The sequence below is a fragment of the Ischnura elegans genome, chromosome 10, assembly GCF_921293095.1.
Source record: "Ischnura elegans chromosome 10, ioIscEleg1.1, whole genome shotgun sequence".
Taxonomy (NCBI): Eukaryota; Metazoa; Arthropoda; class Insecta; order Odonata; family Coenagrionidae; genus Ischnura; species Ischnura elegans.
In genome coordinates, this window is record NC_060255.1 from 100,817,496 (window position 1) to 100,842,512 (window position 25,017).

The window sequence follows — 25,017 nt, forward strand, 5'->3', positions numbered from 1 at the left end:
TCTTAGTGTCTGACTCTAATGATTCATTTTCAGAACTATCGTTAATTTCATCTTTCAAATCACTGTTTTCATTGTCCTCATGATCAGATTCATTCTCATTTAATCCAATACATACAACATTTTCTTCTACAATATCTACATGCCGTGCTACTATGACTGTACCATTTATTAGTACCCTGTATCCAACATTACTATAACCAATTAAAATACCCATATCTGCCTTTTTATCCCATTTTGAAGATCTTTTCTGTTCTGGAACTCTAACAAAAACAGTACTTCCGTACAAACGTAAATTGGAAACATCTGGTTTCTTACCGAAAAATATCTCATAGGGAGTTTTTCTTTCAATAGTATTGGCTAATGTACGATTTTTCAAATACGTTGCAGTAAATATAATTTCTGGCCAATACCTCTTGTGCACATTTGCTTCTGCTAACAAACAACGTGCCATATTCATTATGGTCCTGTTAAACCGTTCCGCTGTTCCATTCAGTTCATGTACATATGATGGACAATTGTTAATTACAATACCTCTCTCTCTGGTAAAATTATAAATGTCACCATTCAAATACTCCTTCCCATTATCACATCTCAAAAATTTTACCCTTTTACCTGTAAGATTTTCACATTCATTCACAAATTCAACAAGACAATCAAACACTTCAGTTTTAGATTTCATCGTATAAACTTTAGCAATCTTACTATAATCATCAATGAAAGAAACAAAATATTTTTCACCTTTAAGACCTGTGGTTTGGAAAGGTCCACAAACATCAGTATGAACAATTTCTAAAATATCTTTTGCTCTGTTCCTATTATTCTTAAATGGAACATTACTCATTTTGTTTTCAATACATAATTTACATTTCAAAAAGTCTGATTCAAGTTCACTCGGAATACCGTCCAGCAACTGATTTTTCACCAAAGTATTTAAATATTTAAAATTTACATGTCCCAATAAACGATGCCATTTTTCCTTTAGAGTCATAGAATCAACACTTTTATTTGCAACATTTACCAAAGTTCCTGATTTTACTTTGCTTTTCATAATGTATAAACCATTCACTTCCAAAGCTACTGCTGTAACATTACCTTTAAAATCAATAATTTTGGTCATTTTGCCTTTAGAAACAATTGTATTACCCACAGTTATTTTGCTGTAGCTAATCAGGTTTGATTGCATATCTTTAACATACAATACATTCTTCATATTAACTAAATTCTTCTTGCCAAATGCATCAAAATAACTTAACACATTTCCGACTTTTGTGGCTTTTAGAATTTCATTATTACCCAAATGAACATTTATGGGTTGCTTCAGAACAATACATTTATCAAAATATCTATCATCATTAATGATGTGGTCTGTACAGCCACTATCAAGAAGCCACTTTATTTCATTACGATCTACATTACTTATCTCAGTGTTATGCACCGCACGATGAGCAACCGTTGTAAGCCATGCGCTGTATTCTTCATTCTTCTGTCCTTGGTCTGCGCATGCTCCGTGCCATACTCCGCGCTGCCCGCGATGAAAGCTGCCACGCCCCCTTACGAAGCCTCTTCTTCCGGATCCTTGTCTGCATCGTGATGAACGCCATGTGCCTCTGCTACTTGTCATTTGTCCACTACTTCTGCAATCTCTTCGTATATGTCCCACTTCACCACATTGGAAGCATGTTCGCTCTTGCCTATTTCTATCCGCCGCGAATGCGTTGCTTTTCCTAGCCGAAGTCTCGCATCTTTGATTTTTCAACTCGGCCATTTGAATTTTATTCCTCACATAGTCAGCTGTTTGATCCTCTACTTTTAACGTGTCAATTAAATCACCAATGTAACTGTACGAGTCAGGCAACGTGTTCAACATATAATTTAATTTTTCCTTCTCTGAAACACTCGCGCCAGCGGTTTTCAACTCATTTACCAATTTTTCAAAGTCACTGAAAAATTTCGCCGAGTCACTGTAATCTCTAAGTCTCAGTCTTTCCAATTTATTTCTACACACAATCTGCAGTGCTGTTGACTCTTTCAGATATAAACTATCGAACTTCTTAATTATATCGTACGCCGTCGTTTTATCACATACAAATTCCAATTGCTTATTTGAAATAGCGCCGTATATATAGTTCATTGCCTTTAAATCATTTTCATCCCAATCCTCTTTGTCCGATGAAACTTTTCCTCTCATTATGACATTGTCACACTTTTTAAGTTTCAAAAATAATGTCACACGTTTCTTCCACATACCGTATTCTTCTCCGTCAAACACCGGTATAACCAAATCACCGTACTTCGCCATTTTACCGTCACTCGTACAATAACCAAGAAACCACCACGTGAACCACGGACTTCTGCTACCATGTTCAGGTTTCTCGGGTTAACAGATTTGAGTAAAACTTAATTGATTAAGTAATTGGGCTTTATTGCCAACAAAGAAAATACATTCCCTTGCTACACACCATGGCCCCCTGGGCCCATGGTAACACACCAGGCTCACATACCAACACATACAGAGCGACTGCGAGAGACTGACCAGACTGGCTCTCTCGCCAACTAACGTGCGTAACCAACGTGCGCACACCAACGTGCGCACACCAACGTGCGCATGCGCATCAACAGTTTTGCGCAATATAGATGTACCACACAAATATCCAACAGTATTTGTTTAGTTTTTCAGCTATTTCACAAGAACAGCCGATGAGTCGGAAATATCTTATTCTTCAAATCTTCAACACCTTTTGCATCGCGCTTAGACTCCGTTGCCTGCTGCGGTGCCTTAATTCCTTCAGATGGATTTCTTGCGTCTTCGCGCATAGAATCTGGCCCTGACTTTCCGGGACGCTACCCAGGAATCTGTCAATCACTGCGTTGGTGATAAATCCCTCTGGAAGGCTGGTGCTTTCTTCGATGATTGGAGTAGTAAACAAATCCATATAGCGCATCGTCCATTCATATATGGTCGCCATTTCAACCAAGCCGGGATTTCTCTCCACTTGTGTACCAAATGTTCGATTCGTGAATATCACTTGTGCGTTTATCGTAATACCTCAGAATATATATGTACATATATGTAGTTGTCGATATGTTTTCCGATTCATAATTCAGTGCTCTATTTGCGTACACAACGAAGGGTTGATGAGGAAAGTGGGATAAGAAGAGAGAAAAAGGAGTAAAATGGCGTAAAATGTGGCGAGATATTGTTTACTGACCACATGCCATGGTCGCCCCCGTTGATGTTATTGAAAAAAATATTGTAAGCGTGTGTTTGGATTATAAGGCGGAGGTACCTTGATTGGGAATCAAACGGCGAAATACCTAGTGCAAATGGAATCAATGGGTCAGTGTGCCGATGGATTTTAGTGAAGAGAAGGAAAATCACGGTGCTGATAAGTTCTGGATTTGCGGTTATCGAGCACTCGGCGAGAGAGCCGTGAAGTCTCTCGCGTTCACGTACTTCATTTTCTTTCTTCACTGAAATCTGACTGAAATGCTACCCATACCAAATATTTTTTAACTTGTAAAGACGGGTTGTATCTACAACATGCGCAAAAAAATGAGAAAAATCGAAAAGGTACCCACACCGTCAAAAATCGATTTGAAAATTTGATATTATAAAATTAGTAGAATTATTTAAAGTTCATAAATTTATCCGTAAATTCTTTCATAATAATAAACTTTAAAATGAGCCATTGCATGCATGTCCATCAGCCTAATATACTACAATAACGTCTTATGCGAAGACACATTCATAAAAGTCACTTGTACAACATTGCGATTTATATTTTAAAACGTTGTTTGTATTACTTAAAGTGCTTTTCGTTTTCTAATCAAATAGAGAACATATTTAAATAAATAAGGGATCGTAGCACTTTTCCACTTTTATTTTTTATTTTATTCATTTAAATATGTCTAACTTCCACCAATTGAAGCCTGAATTTGTTAAACTTAAATAGAGAACATTTGCGAAATGTGTTCGAAATTCAAATCAGTCCCAAGGGGCAATCGCGTGGTCGAATTTTAGGTGGAATGACGCGCAGTTTAATGTGTAATAGGGTGTACGCAAAATACGCGAATGTTCACAGAGGTTTGGGTAAATCTGGTGAAAGTTGTAGGAATAGCAATAATCTAAGGAATCGTATGTAGGGTGTTCCATTTGTAAATTTACGTGTGGCTCGAATTGAATTTTCCCACAAGCAAAATTGATACATTTGATAAATATGTTGGCGAGTGTAGATTCCTTAAATCCAGGATATTTCGAGATATTGGCGTAATGTTTTAACATGTATAATACGATGCGAAATACAGCACAAACGGAAACTTCACGGTTCGCCAAAAAATGCTGCAGAAAGCGTTACACAGATTCTAAAAGAATTAGGTTAGGAGCCGCTAGAAACTCAGGGGCTGCGCGCTAGTCTTCGATTGCTTGAGCAATTAAGAAATTATATCTTTCAGAGCGACATGGAGAACATCTTATTAATACCTCATTATATTTCCAGATCCGAAAGATAAGATAAATTGAGAGAGGCATTTTGCCGAATGGATAGGTGTAGAAATTAGTTTTCACCCGCCGACAATAAAGGACTTTAATAAATGCTAGAAGGAACTTCGTTTGAGCATATTCTTTAGATTCTGTGGCGGCTGGTGTCCAAACACCTCTTTTTAGGCTGCTTGGCGGGGTATTATGTTGATGTAGATTCAATTCTCCCACCGAATAAATCGAATCAAACGTTGTCAACAAATGGCCCCCTCCCCCCCTGGTGCTGTGATGCGTGTAGATACGAAGCATCCGCTGCTCCCCCCGACAACCGATAAATGTGCGGATAACTCGACTTTCCCCGCCCCGCAACTAGTTCTTTCCCTGATCAATAAAGGACTAGCCCATTTCCGCCCACCGTAACCATATGACTACATCCCACCATTCTGAGGATATAAGGCTCTTGAAGGAAACCCACACTCCTCTTTGCTGTCTAATTGTCGCGGATATGTTTTTGAAGCGTGCACTAACTTAATCCTCTTATTAGTTTATTTTTGGAGCCGGTCGAAACAAGGTCAGTGACGGAAAGAAGGGAATACGAAAGAGAAATTCGATACGGACGACTACTGTCTTTAAATTACTCACTCAAGTATGCACTATAAAAGTAAACAGGAGGTGGCATTGTATAGGTTATTTTAACTTTCCTTTATCCAAAAATGTGCTTGCCCAGAAGATTCATCCTTTCCATCAACGTCACTCGTGGAAATTGAACAACCTCTGAGTCTGACCTCGTTACCTCACAGTGTAGCTGTTTGTCTACGGCTCATTCTGGAGAAACAAGTGGTTGCATCACCAGAATACTTCACTGAATTACCGACGAGGACTCTTTAAACTACCCAAACATCCTCACAATCGCAAGCAGAAAGTCTCCTGAGCGAAAATGGGTCAATGAATGCGAAACTTCGTATGCGCATTTCCTCTTCATTTGTTAACGGCTGATGTCATAACACCACACGTCATCTTGGCGGCTTTCGGGCGGTGTGTAGGTTGTAATTTCTTTTTACACTCTAGGATAATTGTTCTTCACAAATTCTCTGATATTTTTTCCGAGCCATTATTATTCATCCAATTCATTTCATTCATGATTCTGATACCCATCGATGCAGACTCCCATTGTCCTATATAATTTTTATATAGGACAATGTCCTGTATAATTCTCTAATATTAGTCACCCAAAGTTGTGTGAACACTGTGTGTAATATAAGAAAAGTATGTGTCTTTGTTTAATGTAACCTAAATTTTATAATGTTGACCTTTAGACCTCATAATGTGGTCCAAAAGCAAAATTTCACGTCATGGGATTTCTGTGTCAGAAATTTCTAGGTAGAAGAATAATTATCGTAAAAGTAAAAAAATATCAAAATTATAGTTAAAACATTCCTCTGAGGAAGAGGAGAGACCGGGGAAATACCGTATGGCGGCGGGGCAATACCGTGCACCATAATTTTAGATCCGCTGGATTATGTAGTTAGCGCTGGGAAGTACTGATTCATAGCGGAAGGAAAGCGAAACCGATACAGACAATCTGGGAGCTTATGCCTTTACGCACGTGCATGCGACGAAAGTTTTTCCGTTTTGTCAACTCTTATTATAATTTCAAAGACTAACTCGAACTGAGGTACGGGAAACATTTTATTAGTGACTGTATTCAAACTAATGGTTTTGAATGGCCCATATCATGGGCTATTTCTTAATACCAAACACAAGTCCTATATTGTTCTTATTTCAGGTTTGGGTTGAAAATGCTGCGTCATGTCGTTTTGGGGCAATTCCGTCCACCTTGCATGGGGCAATACCGTGCAAGTCGCAAAGTATTGTCCTATCCTAGTATTAAAGTCCTAAAAAATCCTAGTATTAAAGCTTTTCTGAACAACTTGAACATTGAAATGCATATGTGAATTATGAAGGACCTTTGAATATGTGAGTTGCTAATCTTCCGAAGTACAGGCGAACCTCGATGGCCCGAATACATGATAGTCGGAACACCTAAAGAATCCGAACGACCTTCATCCGTCGCGTCGTCAGTTTGTCTGCACTAATTATGGATTTCCATATTTTGACGCTACAATAAAGCATTTAATCCTAAATGGAAAAGGATTTTCTATAATTTTAGTTTTACGTTAGCTCACTTTTATTACAAATAAGATAGCGGTTGCTGTTATTTTAATTTTAATTTAAGGTAATATACTATGTTTTACTTATTTCGATGATGGAATAAAACTTTATATTACATTCTCCATCTTTGTTTTCCTCCACAATCTTTGCAATGTCGTTAATCATCACCAGTTCGGGGCAATACTGCACAAAGCGGTACTGCCACGGTACTCGGGACTATACCGTGCAGTGTAAGGGTTTTGTAAAATAGGTGTAACACTCAAAAGTAAGATAAATTTTCCAAACATAATCGGTGGGAAATCGAATTTCCTTCAAAATAATCGGATTGCCTATTTCGTTGAAGTTTTCAATTGAAATATATAAAATAAAAAATGCTTAAGTGTACGCTATTACCCCTCTCTCCCCTAATTTGCCTAGACTCCATCTCAAACAGAGGATCTTCCGAATACCAGGCGCTTCAACTGCCCAGACATATTAGATCTCTGCGGACTTTGGTTGGCTTTTTGCAAATCCAAACAGCGCAGGAGGTGTCCGTTAATATGAGCGTGGCCTATAGCAAGGGTACCGCTCTAGAGAATGATTATTTTTATGTTGGTAGGTCAATGTGGAGAAGCATAGGGACATTATTCACTAATGATGAGAGCTCATGCTTCCTTCAACACTATAACAAGTCCATTTTTCCGCGTATGGCATAACAGACTGTAAAAGTAGACCACAGGATGGTCACTTTGTAGGAGTTTACCTTAAACCCTTAAATGTGACACCTTTTCCGATGGTATAATAAAGGGAGAAATTTAAAAAAAGGTCTACAAATCAAGGAAATCGAAAATGGAATGTTGGAAAAAACCTTGATTTACTGCCATATTAGTCTCCCATGTTAATTAGTTATTTAACTAGATATTTATTTATTCCTATTTCTGTGAGTCCTGAGTTGTGACCCGCAATCCTTCCATCGTTAAAAGTTTTTAACCGCATAGGAAAGGATTAAAAAGAAAATAAATAGATCGAGATAGGATGGGATAATAAGAAAATGCACAAAAGAAAGAGCGAAAAAAATTCCGGTGATAAAATAAAGACATTTATTCTGATACCATATGTATACATGAGTCAGAATTGTCGTAGTCCACAAAAAGTTTCCAAAAAATAGTTTAGATTTCAGTGATTGAAATCCGGAGATAGAATTTGTCTAACAATACATGCGTTAGCTGAGAAAAACTTTAGAAAAGTATTGGGGTATATGACCAACACGTATAAATTTCATCGTGATAAAACATATCAAAAGAGTAAAAACGTAATGAAAACATAAAAAAAGAATACAAAAAAGGCGTGTGCAGGTGTTTGTCACGCCATTCTAAAGCTGCAATTGGAGATCGTAGTCCTTGAGTTCGGGGATCACGGAGAAGATGTCTTCCCAGTCAATGGTGTCCGGGAAGGCGGCACTGGAGTCCATTGATGGGGCGATGGCCGCGTCCTTCGCCAGAGAAGGCAAGTTGGCCATCAGCATCTCATCCACTTCATCGCCATCTGGGACCGCCTTCAGCGCCTGATGGAGACGGAGGAATCGTAATTGTTAGCAACGTTATAAGAACTGACGATGTGTTTAGGGTGGTTTAGGGTTTCTAGGATTTTAATGTTAATTCTACATCTTCAGATGCATCATATCCCTACAAAGAGTAATACGAAATGTTCTTTAGTTAATAAAGATAGGAATAGAGATGGGAATGGCTTTGAATTATATAATGAATCGCACCTCTTTCCCCGATCGCTTCTGTCTTCCTGCACTTGACTTCCGCTTGCCTCCCTTCGTGACTTTCGTGCACTTCGCCGTGCTCTTCTTCTTCGTGACCGGGTTTGATGTCCGCCGTAGAATGCGAATCACGGATCTCGTCGCCGTGTGCACGTTTCGAATGATTTGTCCGATCGGCGCGAGGGAGTCGTCGATCTCCAGCGGGAGGATGATCTTCGCTTGGCTGTTGTTGTTTATTTTGGTCGGCAGATGTTGTTGCGAAGACACGGCGACTCTCATGTTGTCACTTTTATTTGACGATTTGCCGTCTCTTTTCAAATATTTCTTTATGAAGCTTATTCAGCAAGCTGTAAATTGGCAACATATATTTATTGAACAACCATTTGATTGTGGAAAACATTTTACGGATAAAATAATTGATATTCGACGATGCTGACCTCTGTCGTCGTCAGGTTCTGAGACAGGAATGCATTTTCCGCTCCTATGCCGGCTATTTATAGTGAAAGTGGGTGGTGACGCTTGTTTATAAACAAAGACATAGCAACGTAATGGAATTCCACAGGGAAAATGGTAAAAAAGGTAAAATATGAAACAATTTTAATTTTTCTGTCCAATTTGCTTTTCGTTTCTATCTCTGAGTATCCTATGATAAAGCGGTTATTGCAATTAAGCGAGGTGAAAACGTTAAACTTAGTGTGGGGATGACATTAACCAGCGATGTATCGTAATGTGAGTAGATTTTATCGACATTCTATTTCTTTCGACAAGGAAATCTTTACTGTTCATTAAAGCTAGGCTATCATAATTTATTCTTCTTATTATGAAACAAAGTTCTAAAGGCCGTTGAAATGTGAATTTTAAGCAGGACCTTAGATAATAGATAGTGCATGCGTTAGACATGGAAAAATCTGTAGTTCTTTTTAGACAATGAAGCGATACCGTGAGAATAATCTATTTAAAAAATATAGGTATCGTGTCATTTTAGGGACACACTTCTTCCCTAAAGTACTATGAACACTCTGTGACGAAACAAGTAATTTCCTGCGGTAAATATGAGTAAGAAATGTTGTAGTTTAAATCGAACATAAGTAATGTTTGTTCTGTATGCATCGACAATTAAAATGTTTAAATATTTATCTCGGGCAAGAAAGCTTAGAAAATGACAAATTTGTTATACCATCATTAGCCGCTCCTTTACATTTTATGAACTTAGCTCCTACCTAAGCTACTGCTGAAAGGTCTAATATTTTATTATCTCTCGTACTTATGTCGAGTAATTGGGCAAGTGAGATATTTTCAAGTGACTTTAGGAAGGTCATACTGGTTTTCCCTATTCCTTTATTTAGGTTTCTTTTTTAGTTAATCCGTGAGCAGTTCTGCAAATGTGATTTAACACCTAGAAAAACTCCGCATCCTGTCCTATGATACAATATGCTGGGATATTATTTAGGGAACCATTAGGGACTCTGAGGAGTCATGCTAGGCTTAGATTTTGTCTTGAGCAATTAAGAGCGGATGTCTTTCAGATCTACACAGTGTACATATTCTTAGAACCTGATTATGTAACTTAGTTCGGTAGAAACGATACAATAAGAGAGAGAAATTTTGCAGGACGGATAGTTATATCAATCCGTCACTTTTTCAATCGGCGAATGACTTCAAAAAATCCTTGCTGGGGTTCCGAGATTAAATTACTCGTATACGCAATCCCTTTGACTATTATTCCTGTTTGTAGAGGGCTGCTATCTTAGCGTCCCCACCTATTGAGCCTAACTGCAGGGCACTATGGAGATGTATACCCTGCTGGGTATTTATTCAATCTTTACATATGGCTGCTTCCATTTTAGTCATCTTGGTTCTGTACTCATCTACACGTTTTTGCTAAAATTTACAAGATGAGATTACACGTCTCTTCCGGGAGATATTCTTTATGTGGCTAGTAAGACAGATAATGCCCAGATATATATTATGCTTCTTCATTAATTTTTTAAATTAATTATCCTCAATACTTTTACTGGATCCCATCGAATTCCATTAAGTTCTCATTAATTGGCGAGAGATATTTAGTATTCTCAAATGTGACGGGAGAAGAAATTAATTTTTGTTTGTATTTTGTGATTTTGAGCGACCTCAAAATATGGACCTGAAATTAGAATCGAGAGTTTAGTCATGAGCATTTTCATCAATTATATGCAAATGAGGAAAATGTTTACCCCTTCTTAACCTCTCTTTTAATTCCATTATCCAGAATTCTTTTAATAAATTGTGATTTAGGGTCTAATTGTAAGTAAACGACCAGCATTTGGATCTTGCAATCAAAATCAGGATAACTCCAATAACTCTTGTTATCTATTTTCTAATTACTTATGCTGCCGTGAAGGTACTACATAACAGGTGAAATGTCCTGTGTTTGATTGTTCAACTGGAATGAAATCTCCTTAGTCTCCGCACCCCGGCCAACACGAGAGTAGTCGCGCGTTGCATACTCTCAAGGATACCGCTCAGTGGTCCAGAGACCGCAAAAATTAGGCTATTTCCCAAATAAGAACTCAAATATGTTAAATGAGTCTGGTATGGTTTTTTTTCGGAAATCCATGCTTCGGCAAAGGCCAGTCTGAACATGAGATTTGAGAAAAATAATAACTTGTGATGGGTCGATTCCAAAATTTTATCGATTCCGATCCCGATTCCGATTCTGACATTTCGATTTCGATTCTACCGATACCGATTCCATCGATTCTGATGCCATAGTCTCCAAGAAAAATATCACTTAATTCCAGGCAACAAGATAACCAATTAAAAAAAATATTACTCTGTGAAAGAATCAGTTGACAAAAGCATCTTTCATATCATCACTACGTAATTAAAATATAATAGCTAAATTTCAAAGCAGAACATACCTGAAAAGTGGTGCTACATGATAGGTATTACTTTAGCATATTAGCACTCATGTTTAAATTAAAAATAAAAGTATCTCCTTTAATATCTATCTTTTATTGGTAATATGTTATCGTTATCAATAATGTCTCACAAATTTAGTCTCCTTTTACAGACTTTAAATTTTTGCTCAGAAAGCAAAGCATCTTCACTCTGTCAGGATAAAGCCTGTTGCATTTTACATCACATATTTTTCCTGCAGAACTAAAAAGTCTTTCACTGAACACAGTCTATGGCGGTAAGAAACCTCCTCGTTAATACTTTCAGCCTTGGGTAGGATATACAAGTCTTCCAGTATTTCCTAGGAGAGGAAATTTGGTGGTGCATTCATCTCTGATCAATAAGCTTCCACTTCAGCTTCAACAGTGATTGCTATGGTGACTTTGAGTACTTTTCCAAATGCATAACTGTATATTGACCATATACCTGCGACAGGCTCCCTAGTCTGCAATCGCTCCTTCGGAATATAATAGGGATTTCCAAGTAGCACTTTTTGATCTCGAGTCGAGTTGAAAATTACTCGTGAGTATCGAGTCGAGTATGATAATTTCTGATCCAGGCAATACAGCAATGCATACTACAATATATTCTACTTCAATTTTCTATGATGAATGTCTAGCCTAATGTAAGGAGGAAAATACAGTAAGGATCGTTGATGGTTATTGTCAGAAGTAGGAGATGAATGAAAATTAATGCGCCTTCAATAGTTCCATAGGGGCAATTGAAATTAATTAACCCCAAGTAATATGTCGATCATATATATGTATCCAAACTACAAGGGAGAGCCCTTAGTACAGTAATTTTCACAGGTATAATAAAGATTAGATACTACGTATATGAATCATGTAATATTTGGCCCTTTCAAATTCTCAAGCAGAAAAACCAATTATTCTACATGCTCAGCCAGCAAGTTTTGATGACTCCATGTTGCAGTATTACTGCCTGCAGAATATTGCCTTTTGCTACACACATGTGTGACTGGGCAAGTACTTTCCTACCAAAATCGCAAGGTTACGGAGACTTTGGAATTTTTATTAAAAATTATATCAACGATTTTTTTGGACTTTGAATCTTCATGGAATTCAAGTGGACGAAGTGAACGAACTGTAGAACTAAACTTTAGTTTTGTAGAGCCAAAAAATATTCTATACTTCTCTAGTCATTTAATCAACCTTAAAATATCTTGCTTTTTTTAAGTTCAAGGAAGAAACTAAACGCTACCAATGAATATCACATCGGACGGATGCAGTAATAAAAAAGGCTAAAAGAGCCTTGTGATGTGAAAACTCCCCCTTCCGCGCGACTCACCTCGGTGAAGGTGGAAAGGGAGAAAGGGTATCGGTTGTTGCCTTTCACCGAAACTGTTCATTTCTCTTAAGCATGCTGACATAATCTTCACTTTACTTCAATACCCGAGCCATATTTTTTATTCCTGGGATGGTTCCGAAAAATATCCAATCCTTAGTATTTTCACTCGAGTAATGCGCTAAATGGCCTAGTCGATCTATACGTAGTCCTTATAAACATCCTCAGTTTAGTGTTTTAAGTCAATGAAGACGATTATCCATGCTTTAAATGACGATTTTCAAGACTAATGTTTTAAAAAACTTGAAAAATCGGCCTCGGTTACCGAGCCTTAAAGTTCCGCAGCGTGTAGCTCAGCCTTTACGCGTGATTGAAAAATAGCTCTTATTTCCTTCGTCGCAAACATTTTTTTCCTAGATTTCTTTTTAGTACTCTTTAGAAATCTCTACTTTATATTGTGGTTCAAATTTTCCGAGTTATATTTTTCGTAAACGAAAGATAATGTCTGCTTTATGTCAAATTTCATGTGAAAAACGGGTCGGCCATTTTGCGTTGTAAAACCAGACAAATGAGAGCCAAAATCTTCAAAAGTCATTGAAAGTATAGGCAAAGCACCAGATCAAAGGAATATTGCGTTTTTTATTCCATAAAACTCATACCAACCTGGATAAATTCAAAGATTGTTTGAGGAAAAACGATATCTCGCGTGGCATTAAAAATTTGTCATGTTTGGGCCACTATATCTCACTAAAGAGTCGTATTTACGTAAAATGGCATATAAATCTATATCTGGTAATGATTTATGAGTATTTACGCTAAGTTTCGAGTCTCTATCCCCAAAAAGGTCATTTTGGACTTCATTCCAGTTTTTTCTGATTTCGGACCAGTGTGCGCCGGGTAGGAAGACGATCGGCCGCCGCGGCTGGCGTAAAGGTATTCGGCGCCCACGTCGCCAACTATAGTGTATTCGGCAAGCTGAAACTACCAGGCCAAGGCATTGGAATGACTTATCGGCTTTAGAAACTGTATTATTAAATGAGTTTCATGATAGCGCTACCTGTCGGCAGATTGCTGGACCTACTAGCCGCGAAAGCTCTGTAACCTTAACTACTCGACTCGACATTCGTAATGCTACTCGAAACGCTCGAGTCGAGTACCAACTACTTGACTCGAATCGAATTTTCGAGTACTTGGACATCCCTAGAAGATTTGTGTTTTGTTATTACGATAACGTGGCGCGAAAATTCAAATGACTGTTGGAATCGCGGTCGTATATAAATTTGTGGTTTGAAGTACTACTGGAATCGGAATCGATTTTTCACCTTGGCAAGTACTCGTTTTCGATTCCAGTTCTTGGTCGAGAATCGAGGAATCGAACCGTTCAATCACTAATAATAACTATTGCTACAAAGAGCTCCTTTCTGTCAAAGCAAAATTACTTATAAAGGTTGCAAACTCTATTATTAAAACCTATGGATTCAAAACGGAAGGATTTTTGTGAGAAAAGCGGATGCTGCGGCAGAGTCCACATCAAGGACGAAAACACTCTCGGTACGCTAGGGGAGGGGCGCAGCTAGGAATTAAGGATGGGAGGGGTTTACGTGCAACTAATTCCGGGGTGTGTGGAGCATAGTATACACACCAGGATAAGTGGTAGGTCGAAATTAATAAATTGCGGAATTTTAAAGATGTATGGTTCAAAATAGTGAGTCTTACGGCTTTCTGAGGGATATTTTATTCATCCTTACACTATTCTATTAGTAATATCAATCAAATCAGGTAAAATGGATTAAATTTAAAAAAATTCTCTGAGCTCTAGGGGGGTTTTTATCCCCCCCCCCCCCTCGCTGCGCCACTTAGCTAGGGTGACGTGAATTTAGTGCCCCGCATCAAATGATAAAACACAAATAGACACGTAACCTAGTATGAATGTAACTTTTAAATATTCCCTCTTTATCTGAATAACTTGACCCGTTACCCTGATATTATTGTAGTGAGTAAACTTATGATTAAAAATTCTGAAGTGAGTCTTTACAAAATCAATGGTTATAATTGTACTACTGTGTGGAGTACAAGCAGAGGTGGAGGTGTCCATCTTTTTTAAACTTTGCATATTGATTATATAGAAATTTCTCGTTTCGTGTCCTCAACGGACTTTGTTTTAAATTCTTTATAATGTCCATCCTTAACTTTGGCATAATTATCATAGATGCAGACATCATCGTGTCCGTGGAACAATTTGTAAATGACCTCGAATCAGTATTACATATTTCTAGTTGACGTTTGAGATATGAATGTCAATATCATGCCACCCAACATTGACTCAGAAATTTATATGTAACTACTTAATGAGCACTTATTGGTTTAAAAGTCCTATTAATGAGCCAACTAGAAGAACTAAGTCGACTCCAATATGCATTGATCACGCTAATGTTAGACTCTACAGCGATCTTAAATGCGACTTTGTAGGCGATGTAATTCATCATGACATCAATGATTAATCGCTAGGGTACTAATAACACGCATCATATTAAATTACATATTTGGATTACGTTCTGCGTTGCATATTCGCTATAATTTCAGTCAAGACGGAAAATATTTTTAGTTTTTCAAAATTTAACAGTAATTACACATATATGTTAAGTGTGAAAGAAACTGTTGTTCAGTTTTTCAAATTGATATTTACTTTATTTTATCTGCTAGTGAAAGTTATGGATTATTTATCAGATAAAAGCTCACTGTCAATCTTTAAGTACTCTCCCGCATTAAATTGCTTTGAGGTGGTCGGGTAGCTTATTGTGGATCTGTTTTAATAAGATGGTAGGGAATATATTTTTTGCATCCAATAACTCTTTACTAATGTGTGCAATATGCATATCTTTGTTTTGACATATGTCATATGTGTGGCCAGGGTAGTAGATTTTAGACTTACAGACTGAGATTAAAGCCGTAAAAGAGCACGTGTCTCCTCAATCATCCCTCTGCTGGTATTTCTATCGACAGCAAGAGATCGCCATATCCTCACTCCAAGATTATCCATAGCGATTTGCAATGTACACCGCGTCACGGCATTCCATGACTCCGGAAGTAGCCGCGGACTGTGCTGCTCGGTAAAAACTTCGATTTTATTTGTGTGATGCGAACGGTCGTAGTTGATTTCTTTGGATGGAAATTATAAAATGTTTTATGTAATTTTAATGTAAATATTGTATATAATGTAAATATCTCGCGGTAACTCTGTGATCCTTTTATTTTAATCCTACATGAACACAAAATTGCGACGATGAACAGTGTCCGCCACTTTGTATCACATCGATGATAAATATCACAAGTGAAGAAATTAGGTTATGTGAAATGAAAAATAAATGTGGCACTAATGTATTATAGCTTTTATAAAAATCTATTGCTTGAACACACTGACTTTCCAGCATCCGTCGAGCGCTGTGTTCATCGTGGCCAGCAACCTGCTCCAGACTGTGCCGCACGTTCGAAAATCAATCTTAATTTATGTGTCGCTGGCGGTCGCAATTGGGTAGTTTCCTTCATCAATGAAAACGAAAGGAATTGATTGTGATTCCTTACCCACAATTAGTGTATTCATAATATACAAATTATTTGGTTTTAGAAATCCCAGTTCAGACGAACGTTAATGGTGAATTTTATCCTCATTTGAGAAAGGTCAGATTGGCGCCCATGCGATGCCACTCCACGTGATGTCACAAGGACCTAGTTTCTATACGAGTGGATAGGAGTTTTACATCGTCTGAGATTACTAATGCATGCATGTGGCACAGGGCTCAGGGAAACATTTCTTAGCAGCCTGCATTGTATCGGCGCTCGTAGCCTCGTACCAAGGTGGCCTCACCCGGCGGAACCAAAATGACGTCAAACGATCTTTTCCCAGCATTCATACTTAGCCGTCGCATTTTCGCGCGGTTGAAAATTTTAACTTGTCATTTAATTGCGAAAAATAGTAATTTAAAAACCTAAAAGGGTGAAATGCGTACTCAAGGATTAATAATATTTCGATTTAGGCAATTTAAAAAATAGGAAACCACTCTATTCATCTTAACGTATCATACTCTATAGGCTTTGTTGAACTCGGTCCGCATTCTGTATCGTACGGCCACAAACACCTGGTACTGCAACTAAATCGTGAAAGTTAACTAGAATTAACAATAAGAAACCGTTTAATAATATTGTAAATTTTTGATGCGTAGTTTTCCGCGGCGTTGTCTAGATGATGTCTCCATGCTTCTGGGTTTCACCGCGTGGATTATCTTTGCGACGACAGTTTCTCCGGTATTCGTGGACGTGAAGTGGCCGGTCGGAATACCGGAGAAACTGTCTTCGCAAAGAAAATCAACGCGGTGAAACCCAGAAGCATGGAGACATCATTGTAAATTTTTGTTGATATTGAATTGCAACAAAAGATGTGGCATTACTTTTAAGATGCACAATTCCGAAAAAAATTCGATGAAGGGGAATGTTCAACTTCTAGGGGATGTAATTTGTTAAAAAAAATAGTCTACGAAAAACGGTTAGCGTCAAAATATGCACAAATGCATTGACAACTACTGGGCCAAGTTTCGAATTCCGTACCAAAAAAACAATTTTTGAGGTTTTGTCCAGCTTTTTTTGAATTCAGCCAACTGCTCACCGCGTGGCCGCACTCACGTTGGGTCAGTTGATTGATAGTGCGCCCCCATTGACCTGCTTCCCCCTCCCGAACTTACTGCCAAGGGCCAAGGAAGCAATTTCTCGTTGACAATAATGGCAGAAAGTCAATTATTCGGATAATGTTTGACATCCTAATCGCTATAATTTACTCACGTGCATGGTGCAAATCAAAGTCATACTCTTCAATACATTTTTAATCAAGTAAAATGGTCAATATTACATCCTTATGAATTTTCATCTTAAAGGGCTGTTTTTTTCTTTTTATTCATAGAAACGAAGTAACTCGGTCCATTTGAATAAATTTATTTTTAATGCAACCATAGCCTTTGACCGATCTATAAATGCCATACATTCGACACGTTGTGATCACAATTGTGTGAAGTCACTTTCTTGTTTGCTAGTTTGTTCTTCCGCTGTAAATCTTTTGGCTCATATTTTAACCATTTACCTATTAGCTATCGATTCCAAATATCCACTACAGATCAGGAACAGGTGACAATACATTCATTCAGTATTTATACGTTTTCAAAGGGAGTATGAGCCAACTTATTCTGTAATTGAATATATATTGATCTCCGAGCTGCGGAGTAAGTTCTATTCTAAGATTTCATTCTTCGCGACAAAAAATCAGATGTCCTCCAGAGTAACGTATGATTGTCCGCTTACTGAGGAGAAAATTTCAGGAGCTAATCTTGGTGTAATCATCACTTTCTTCTTATATTTTAACTAACAGATGAAAGTTGTGATTGCGCGTCTTACGTTGTTTTAGTCTTTTCTATGTCGACCTTTTTTAATGGTAGAATCGTTTTTCAACTTTATACGTCTCACATTCAAGAAGTAGAATAATGAAAATAACATCACAATGAAATTGAAAATATATAAAAAACACGTTTTTATTCGAAGTTAATAGAAGAAAATAAACCACGTGGCCAGTTTCAAGGTCCCACGTTTAAGGTTTTGAGATAAAAGACTACATTTTCATAACCAAAAACATGATGCTCATCGTTTCTAATATCTCAATTTTTTTCTCAGTAAATGTTCAATGCCATTCTGCAACTAAAATCTAAAATATATGACCACGGATTTATATAATCCACGATCTAATCTAAAGCGAATGTGCACTATTTTTGGTTTTGAACGTGTAATCCTATAATATATGTAAATCATTCATTTGGGAGCAGGAGTACGTAGTTTATTTTTTCTGTTTAGTTGCATAAGAACATTTTCGCGTTTGTAATATATTCTACCTGTTAGTTTGAATGAAAATGTGGATTATATCGATTAAAAAAATATATTGCAATATTATTTTCACAATTTAATCTGATATACTCCACATATTTTTACGATTAAAAATCAAGAATCCGACACAAATAAAAAAATGCGCCACCGCTTTTGGGCAAGTGATATAGATGGAAACTTTGAATGTTTCATTCAGGCGGAAACTGGACACACGCGGCATAACAGCGTTACGAGTTGGAAAACTGTCGAATTCAGTGTTTGGTTTTAACTCCAGACAGCCGTACCTCTACCTTAAATCATAATACCTATCCGTCCACATTTCAGTCATGAACTCTTCCATCTCCATCAAGCCTGTACCGGGACATACCGAACATGAAAGTCAGGCAAACAAAAATCGGGAAAAGTTTAGGATTTCGTTACTGCTCCAAACGGTGAAGGACTTCAATTGATGCTAGGTGGGACTCGGAGGTCAAATTGCCAGTATACATATATCATGTTCTTGTGATTTTTGCAAAGGGTTGGAGTCTTATTAGTTATTACCCACAACAAAAAAGCCTATTCAGGCTAATTGAAGGGCACTATATAGATTAATACCTTATGTATTGCTTCTCTAATCCTTATCCATTCGATAGCTTCGCCATTGATACAAAGAGTGGGGAATTAAAAAAAATGATCAGAAAATCAAGGAAGTCTCACGGAAATCGAAAATAGAAAGTGGGAACGACATATGCTCCGCCGCCCTATTAGCATCATCTTAATCTATTGTTTATCCACCTAGGTCTATGGTCTAGGTTTATATTCTATTTCCCCAGAGGATAAAAAATATTAAATTATCGAATAAATTTGATTTATGGATGGGAAAATAAATGAGACGGGGAAAACAATATCGGTGAAAAAATAAAATACATTTATTCTGATACCATATATATACATGAGTCAGAATTGTCTTAGTCCACAAAAAGTTTCCAAAAAATAGTTTAGATTTCAGTGATTGAAATCCGGAGATAGAATTTGTCTAACAATACATGCGTTAGCTGAGAAAAACTTTAGAAAAGTATTGGGGTATATGACCAACACGTATAAATTTCATCGTGATAAAACATATCAAAAGAGTAAAAACGTAATGAAAACATAAAAAAAGAATACAAAAAAGGCGTGTGCAGGTGTTTGTCACGCCATTCTAAAGCTGCAATTGGAGATCGTAGTCCTTGAGTTCGGGGATCACGGAGAAGATGTCTTCCCAGTCAATGGTGTCCGGGAAGGCGGCACTGGAGTCCATTGATGGGGCGATGGCCGCGTCCTTCGCCAGAGAAGGCAAGTTGGCCATCAGCATCTCATCCACTTCATCGCCATCTGGGACCGCCTTCAGCGCCTGATGGAGACGGAGGAATCGTAATTGTTAGCAACGTTATAAGAACTGACGATGTGTTTAGGGTGGTTTAGGGTTTCTAGGATTTTAATGTTAATTCTACATCTTCAGATGCATCATATCCCTACAAAGAGTAATACGAAATGTTCTTTAGTTAATAAAGATAGGAATAGAGATGGGAATGGCTTTGAATTATATAATGAATCGCACCTCTTTCCCCGATCGCTTCTGTCTTCCTGCACTTGACTTCCGCTTGCCTCCCTTCGTGACTTTCGTGCACTTCGCCGTGCTCTTCTTCTTCGTGACCGGGTTTGATGTCCGCCGTAGAATGCGAATCACGGATCTCGTCGCCGTGTGCACGTTTCGAATGATTTGTCCGATCGGCGCGAGGGAGTCGTCGATCTCCAGCGGGAGGATGATCTTCGCTTGGCTGTTGTTGTTTATTTTGGTCGGCAGATGTTGTTGCGAAGACACGGCGACTCTCATGTTGTCACTTTTATTTGACGATTTGCCGTCTCTTTTCAAATATTTCTTTATGAAGCTTATTCAGCAAGCTGTAAATTGGCAACATATATTTATTGAACAACCATTTGATTGTGGAAAACATTTTACGGATCAAATAATTGATATTCGACGGTGCTGACCTCTGTCGTCGTCAGGTTCACAGACAGGAATGCATTTTCCACTCCTATGCCGGCTATTTATAGTGAAAGTGGGTGGTGACGCTTGTTTATAAACAAAGACGTAGCAACGTAATGAAAGTCCACAGGGAAAATGGTAAAATATGAAACAATTTTAATTTTTCTGTCCAATTTATTTTTCGTTCCTATCTCTGAGTATCCGATGATAAAGCGGTTATTGCAATTTAGCGAGCTGACAACGGAAAACTTAGTGTGGGCATGACTTTCACCAGCGATGTATCACAATGTGAGTAGATTTTATTGACGTTCTGTGTCTTTTGATAAGAAAACATATTCTGTCATTGAAGCCAGCGTGTCATAATTTAGTCTTCTTCCTGGAGTACAGTTTATGAAATGAATCACTGAACGCCGTTGAAATGTGAATCTTCAGCAGGACTTCATTTTATTTTTCATGTGCTACCTTGATAAGGTGAAATGCAGTCATTTTCTACGATTACCTGTCCGAGATTATTATTTATACATTTAAATCGTAACATACCGATGCTGATGTAACAAAAATTACTTATGTTTCATTTAAACATGAACGATTTACACTCATTTATCCCGCCAAAAAATACCTATATCGTCCTTGAGTTATAATAGTACGTGAGGGAAAAAGTGTGCCCAAATAATGTTCCGATATTATTGTCTCTATTTTTTTAAGCATTGATTTTCAAGGTTTAGGGATGATTCTCAGGGCATCGCTAAATGTTGTTGAAAGGAAATGCTGCTTCGTTATACCATGCTCAGAAGCGGTTGATGATGGTACTACAAAGCCACTTGTTCTATTTTTCTTACAGAATTTATCACAATAATTTGTATTACTACATTACGTATAAGAAGTAGTTCTTGGTCCATGGCCTTTCGTAGATAGAATCTAAAGATCTGTAATTCAAGAGGAAACCGGACGCTAACTGGAAAAAATAATACGAGTTGAAAAAGTGTGTATTGCATCTGTCTGCGTTTGATTGCAGCTATTGGTTGTCGCTCCCGACAGCCATACCTCTATCTCATATCACTATTATTTGATTGGTGGCGTCTACATTTCCATCCGTTGCTCTTGAATATCTTAGCCATTCCTTTTCCAATTAGCGCAAAATGCGCGAGCTTTCTTCGCATGATATCTGCGGAAAGCCGTAGGCTTTTTCTTCTCCATAGAAAATTTTTCCTTTCCGTAGAAACATTAAATTATGGTTTCGCTAAATGGTGGCCCACGTCGCACAGTGAGCTAAAATCGAAAAAAAAACTGGCCAAAATTCGCTAGTCTAAATTATTAGTAAATTAACGAATTTTTTTACAAATTGTGTATTGTAAAGATGCAATTGAACTTCTTTAAGATTATGGAGGCCACAATATTGTGTAGAAGGGCAATAACAATTAAAATAGGCGAATGTGATTCGGGAAGCAAACTGTGCAGGAGTACGCCTACCTTCTGCTATGGAAATATCAAGGGAAAAATGGAATGTTTTCTACTGTTAACAACGTTAAAGCTATCAAATAGTTGTGCATAATGTAAATTTTGAGTCCAAAAACAAAATTTATTTGTATGCTTCTCCCGATATGTTCTAATCATTCTAATTTCCTTGTTTCGGGCCTCCAATGCCTCTTCGGAAAGCTGTACAATAGGAAGAATGTCATGTTTCACAATTCCCGCTTCATGTATTAAAACTTTATGAATAGTCCCCTCTCTGTTTGCCAAGACCACACTATGTAAATCTTGACGAGTCACTTTCGTTGTGTCCATAACTGAGCAACTACTCCGTGAACGTCCTTCGGCAATTCGATAAGGAATACTGAAGGGAGACTGACTCGGCTAGAAATGAGCGAGCCAATCTTATAGACGGCTTATTTTGGGAAAACTCAATTTCTAGATTGGAAACATTTTCACATGTTCAAAGTAAAAGAGCAAATCTGGGTACACCAATGGGCAGCCCTCGAGTGAAACGGGCTAGGTTAGCGCGCGAACCGTTAGGTTTATTACCGTCCGCTCGCGGCCTCCGCGCGAAGACCCAAGGGTAAAAACGTCAGCAAAGGGTAAATACCATATAGGCACCGCAAATAATAAGTAGTGTAGTGCAAGGCAACATAAATGTAAACCAGTGGCAGAGACCATGATAATTTATAATTTTAATATTGAAGGAATATTAGCTAATAATTTCACTGTCAAAAACTTGAATCAATATTTTTAATCAATTAATACATCAAATAAAAGTGTTCACTCATCCTGTGATGACTCGTCATCACTCTCATCTTCACATTCATCATTCCCGTATTCAATAAGTTTTTTCGCTTCTGGATCTAAATCTTCCATCAATTTACTATAATGAATTAAAATCGAGGATATCAAGGAATTAGAGGTGAGCAGCAACCTCCGAAAGAAATCGTCATTTGTCGCCTCTCTTGATATCTTCCGCGTATTTTGCAGCCGGAATTTTCTAATATGTTTACAATGTTGCCTACCATTAGCACTTCAAACTGCTTCTCGCCACAATGGAAAGTAAAATCTTTTTCGATGGATGCAGAGTACACTTATTGAAGTCACAACGAAACGGAGGCGGGTGCAAGGAGGCTTTGGTTCCCAGGTACTACAGCAGGCAGGTACTACAGGTAGCTTAACTATATCCTCATTTGAAGCGCTTGTAACGTTGAACAGATTAATCCAGTGTTATTACACAGCACAGTCACTTACAGTGGATGTTCACTCGACACTCTTTCTAGGACAACTGATGCATGTGGTACTCAAAAACAGCCGGAAAACCCCTAGGGACACTAACTAAGAATTCCATTTGTCGGAACAAGTGGCAGTAAGGGTCGGCAAAAAGAGACAAAAAAGTGCAAAAAGCACAACTTGGGATAGCTACCGATGAATTAAGCGAAGTAGAAAAGAGTCATTACTGGTAAGGTTGTAAAACCAGCATTGTCGGGCCAGTAAGTACGTACGGTCGCAAATCCTTAACCAGCCGGCGCGGGCGCCTGCCGCTGCACGTACATGACCTTCCCTAAACCACTCGACCGCAGCCTGCCCATGATGCTTTATGGAAATCCGCAATTCTGGGATAATCCTTTCAAAGATATTTTAGCCCATAGCTCTGCTGAGAAACCTCCCTCTTCGTAGAATTGCCAGTCACCAATATAGCAACAATTTGTTATTTGCGACAAGATATACGTTGAATTTAGCTATTTATAGTATAATGTGCAAAAATCAAGATGAAAATTATTCATGAAATATGTATTCAAATGACCAATGTCATCGAACAGGCATTCCGTCATCTTTATGCACGGATATTATATCCTTTCTTCGCTTAGTCCCGCCGCCGCGCCGTTTCGTGGCCGCCACAGTGGTCCGAGTGGCCGGGGTGGATTTACATAAATATGGTTGTTAAAATTAGAATCGCAAGTTATCGCAAAAACTGCATTCTGAATATTGTTATATATGCTTTTGTCTATCTCACAGTGCAAATAACTCCGTGTAGCCTGATGTCGATATAAACGATAATTACCGTTAAACATAACAATCAATGAAAAATCAACACATTTTTTGAAAAATTATAAAAAATATTAATTAACAAGTAAAATGAATCAAACGCTGTCTCTATTCATTTCATGAAGATCAATTTTATGGGTAAAACTACTTTGAAACAAATATTGTTAACAACGACCCTGTAACGAAGCAACAAATTTAGCTATTTTCAGCGGAAAAAATTTGGTCGCTAAATTCACTCTGACATGCTTTACTTTGACCACTTGTAAAAATTATATTAACGTATTCCATGCTCTTTATGGTACCCTATCTTTAAGAGTACATGCTCATTAATGAATATCAACTGTTTTTGGCTGATTGCGCTAACTTCATTTTTCGACTTTTCGCCAGCTTTTTTGGATTTTGGCCCACTGTGCGTGGCCCTAATAACGGCATAGGGATTTCCTATCTAACTCCTACCATCCCTATCCTTTCCCTGGAGGCGTCGTTGGGCTCTCATCGCGGCGGCGCCTTCTATTCTTCTTCCTTCCTCAGTCCTTCCCCTTCTCAGGTGTGCGGATGAAAAGTCGCGGACTTGGAGACCGGCCATCTGGACAGTAGCCCCGCGAGCCCACCTTCCGTCCTCGTTTCTGCTGTGCTTCGAATGATTCGTGGAATACGTGACGACAGCAACATAGGAACCTTCTACTGACCAGGAGACTAATTATACTACTATCAACGATATGTTCGAAAATGTTCCTCTATTCCTTGCTAATAATATTGTTCGATAATTTGCTCGATTATGTAGCCCTTTTTCAATTAATCAATTGCCCTAATTTGAATATTGACATAAGATTTGCAAGTTTCCTGTCCATTGTTATTTTTCTTTCAGAAAATGACTTCTTGAATATTATCTCTAAGAGCGGTGCAATCTGAAGCCCCAAATCCTTG

The 25,017-nt window shown here is 38.0% G+C and overlaps 2 protein-coding genes across 2 annotated transcripts; both read right to left on the minus strand.

The window, feature by feature from the left end:
- Positions 1 to 7,705: 7,705 nt before the first annotated feature.
- On the minus strand, positions 7,706 to 8,802 carry LOC124166958. Its single transcript, XM_046544678.1, has 2 exons — positions 8,400 to 8,802; positions 7,706 to 8,192 (listed from the first exon to the last, which is right to left on the minus strand). The coding sequence occupies exons 1-2, from the start codon at positions 8,673 to 8,675 to the stop codon at positions 8,001 to 8,003; spliced, it is 468 nt and encodes a 155-aa protein (XP_046400634.1). The 5' UTR covers positions 8,676 to 8,802; the 3' UTR covers positions 7,706 to 8,000.
- A 10,641-nt stretch (positions 8,803 to 19,443) lies between these two features.
- LOC124166824 lies at positions 19,444 to 20,509 on the minus strand. The gene is made up of 2 exons (XM_046544520.1): positions 20,137 to 20,509; positions 19,444 to 19,929 (listed from the first exon to the last, which is right to left on the minus strand). The coding sequence occupies exons 1-2, from the start codon at positions 20,410 to 20,412 to the stop codon at positions 19,738 to 19,740; spliced, it is 468 nt and encodes a 155-aa protein (XP_046400476.1). The 5' UTR covers positions 20,413 to 20,509; the 3' UTR covers positions 19,444 to 19,737.
- Between the last annotated feature and the right edge of the window lie 4,508 nt (positions 20,510 to 25,017).

What these genes read in the sequence shown, in the direction of transcription:
- LOC124166958 (XM_046544678.1), bottom strand. Translation starts at nt 8,675, where the DNA reads ATGAGAGTCGCCGTGTCTTCGCAACAACATCTGCCGACCAAAATAAAC. An exon ending in AGAAGCGATCGGGGAAAGAG is followed by an intron (nt 8,193 to 8,399) that starts GTGCGATTCATT and finishes CGTCTCCATCAG; the next exon opens with GCGCTGAAGGCGGTCCCAGA.
- LOC124166824 (XM_046544520.1), bottom strand. Translation starts at nt 20,412, where the DNA reads ATGAGAGTCGCCGTGTCTTCGCAACAACATCTGCCGACCAAAATAAAC. An exon ending in AGAAGCGATCGGGGAAAGAG is followed by an intron (nt 19,930 to 20,136) that starts GTGCGATTCATT and finishes CGTCTCCATCAG; the next exon opens with GCGCTGAAGGCGGTCCCAGA.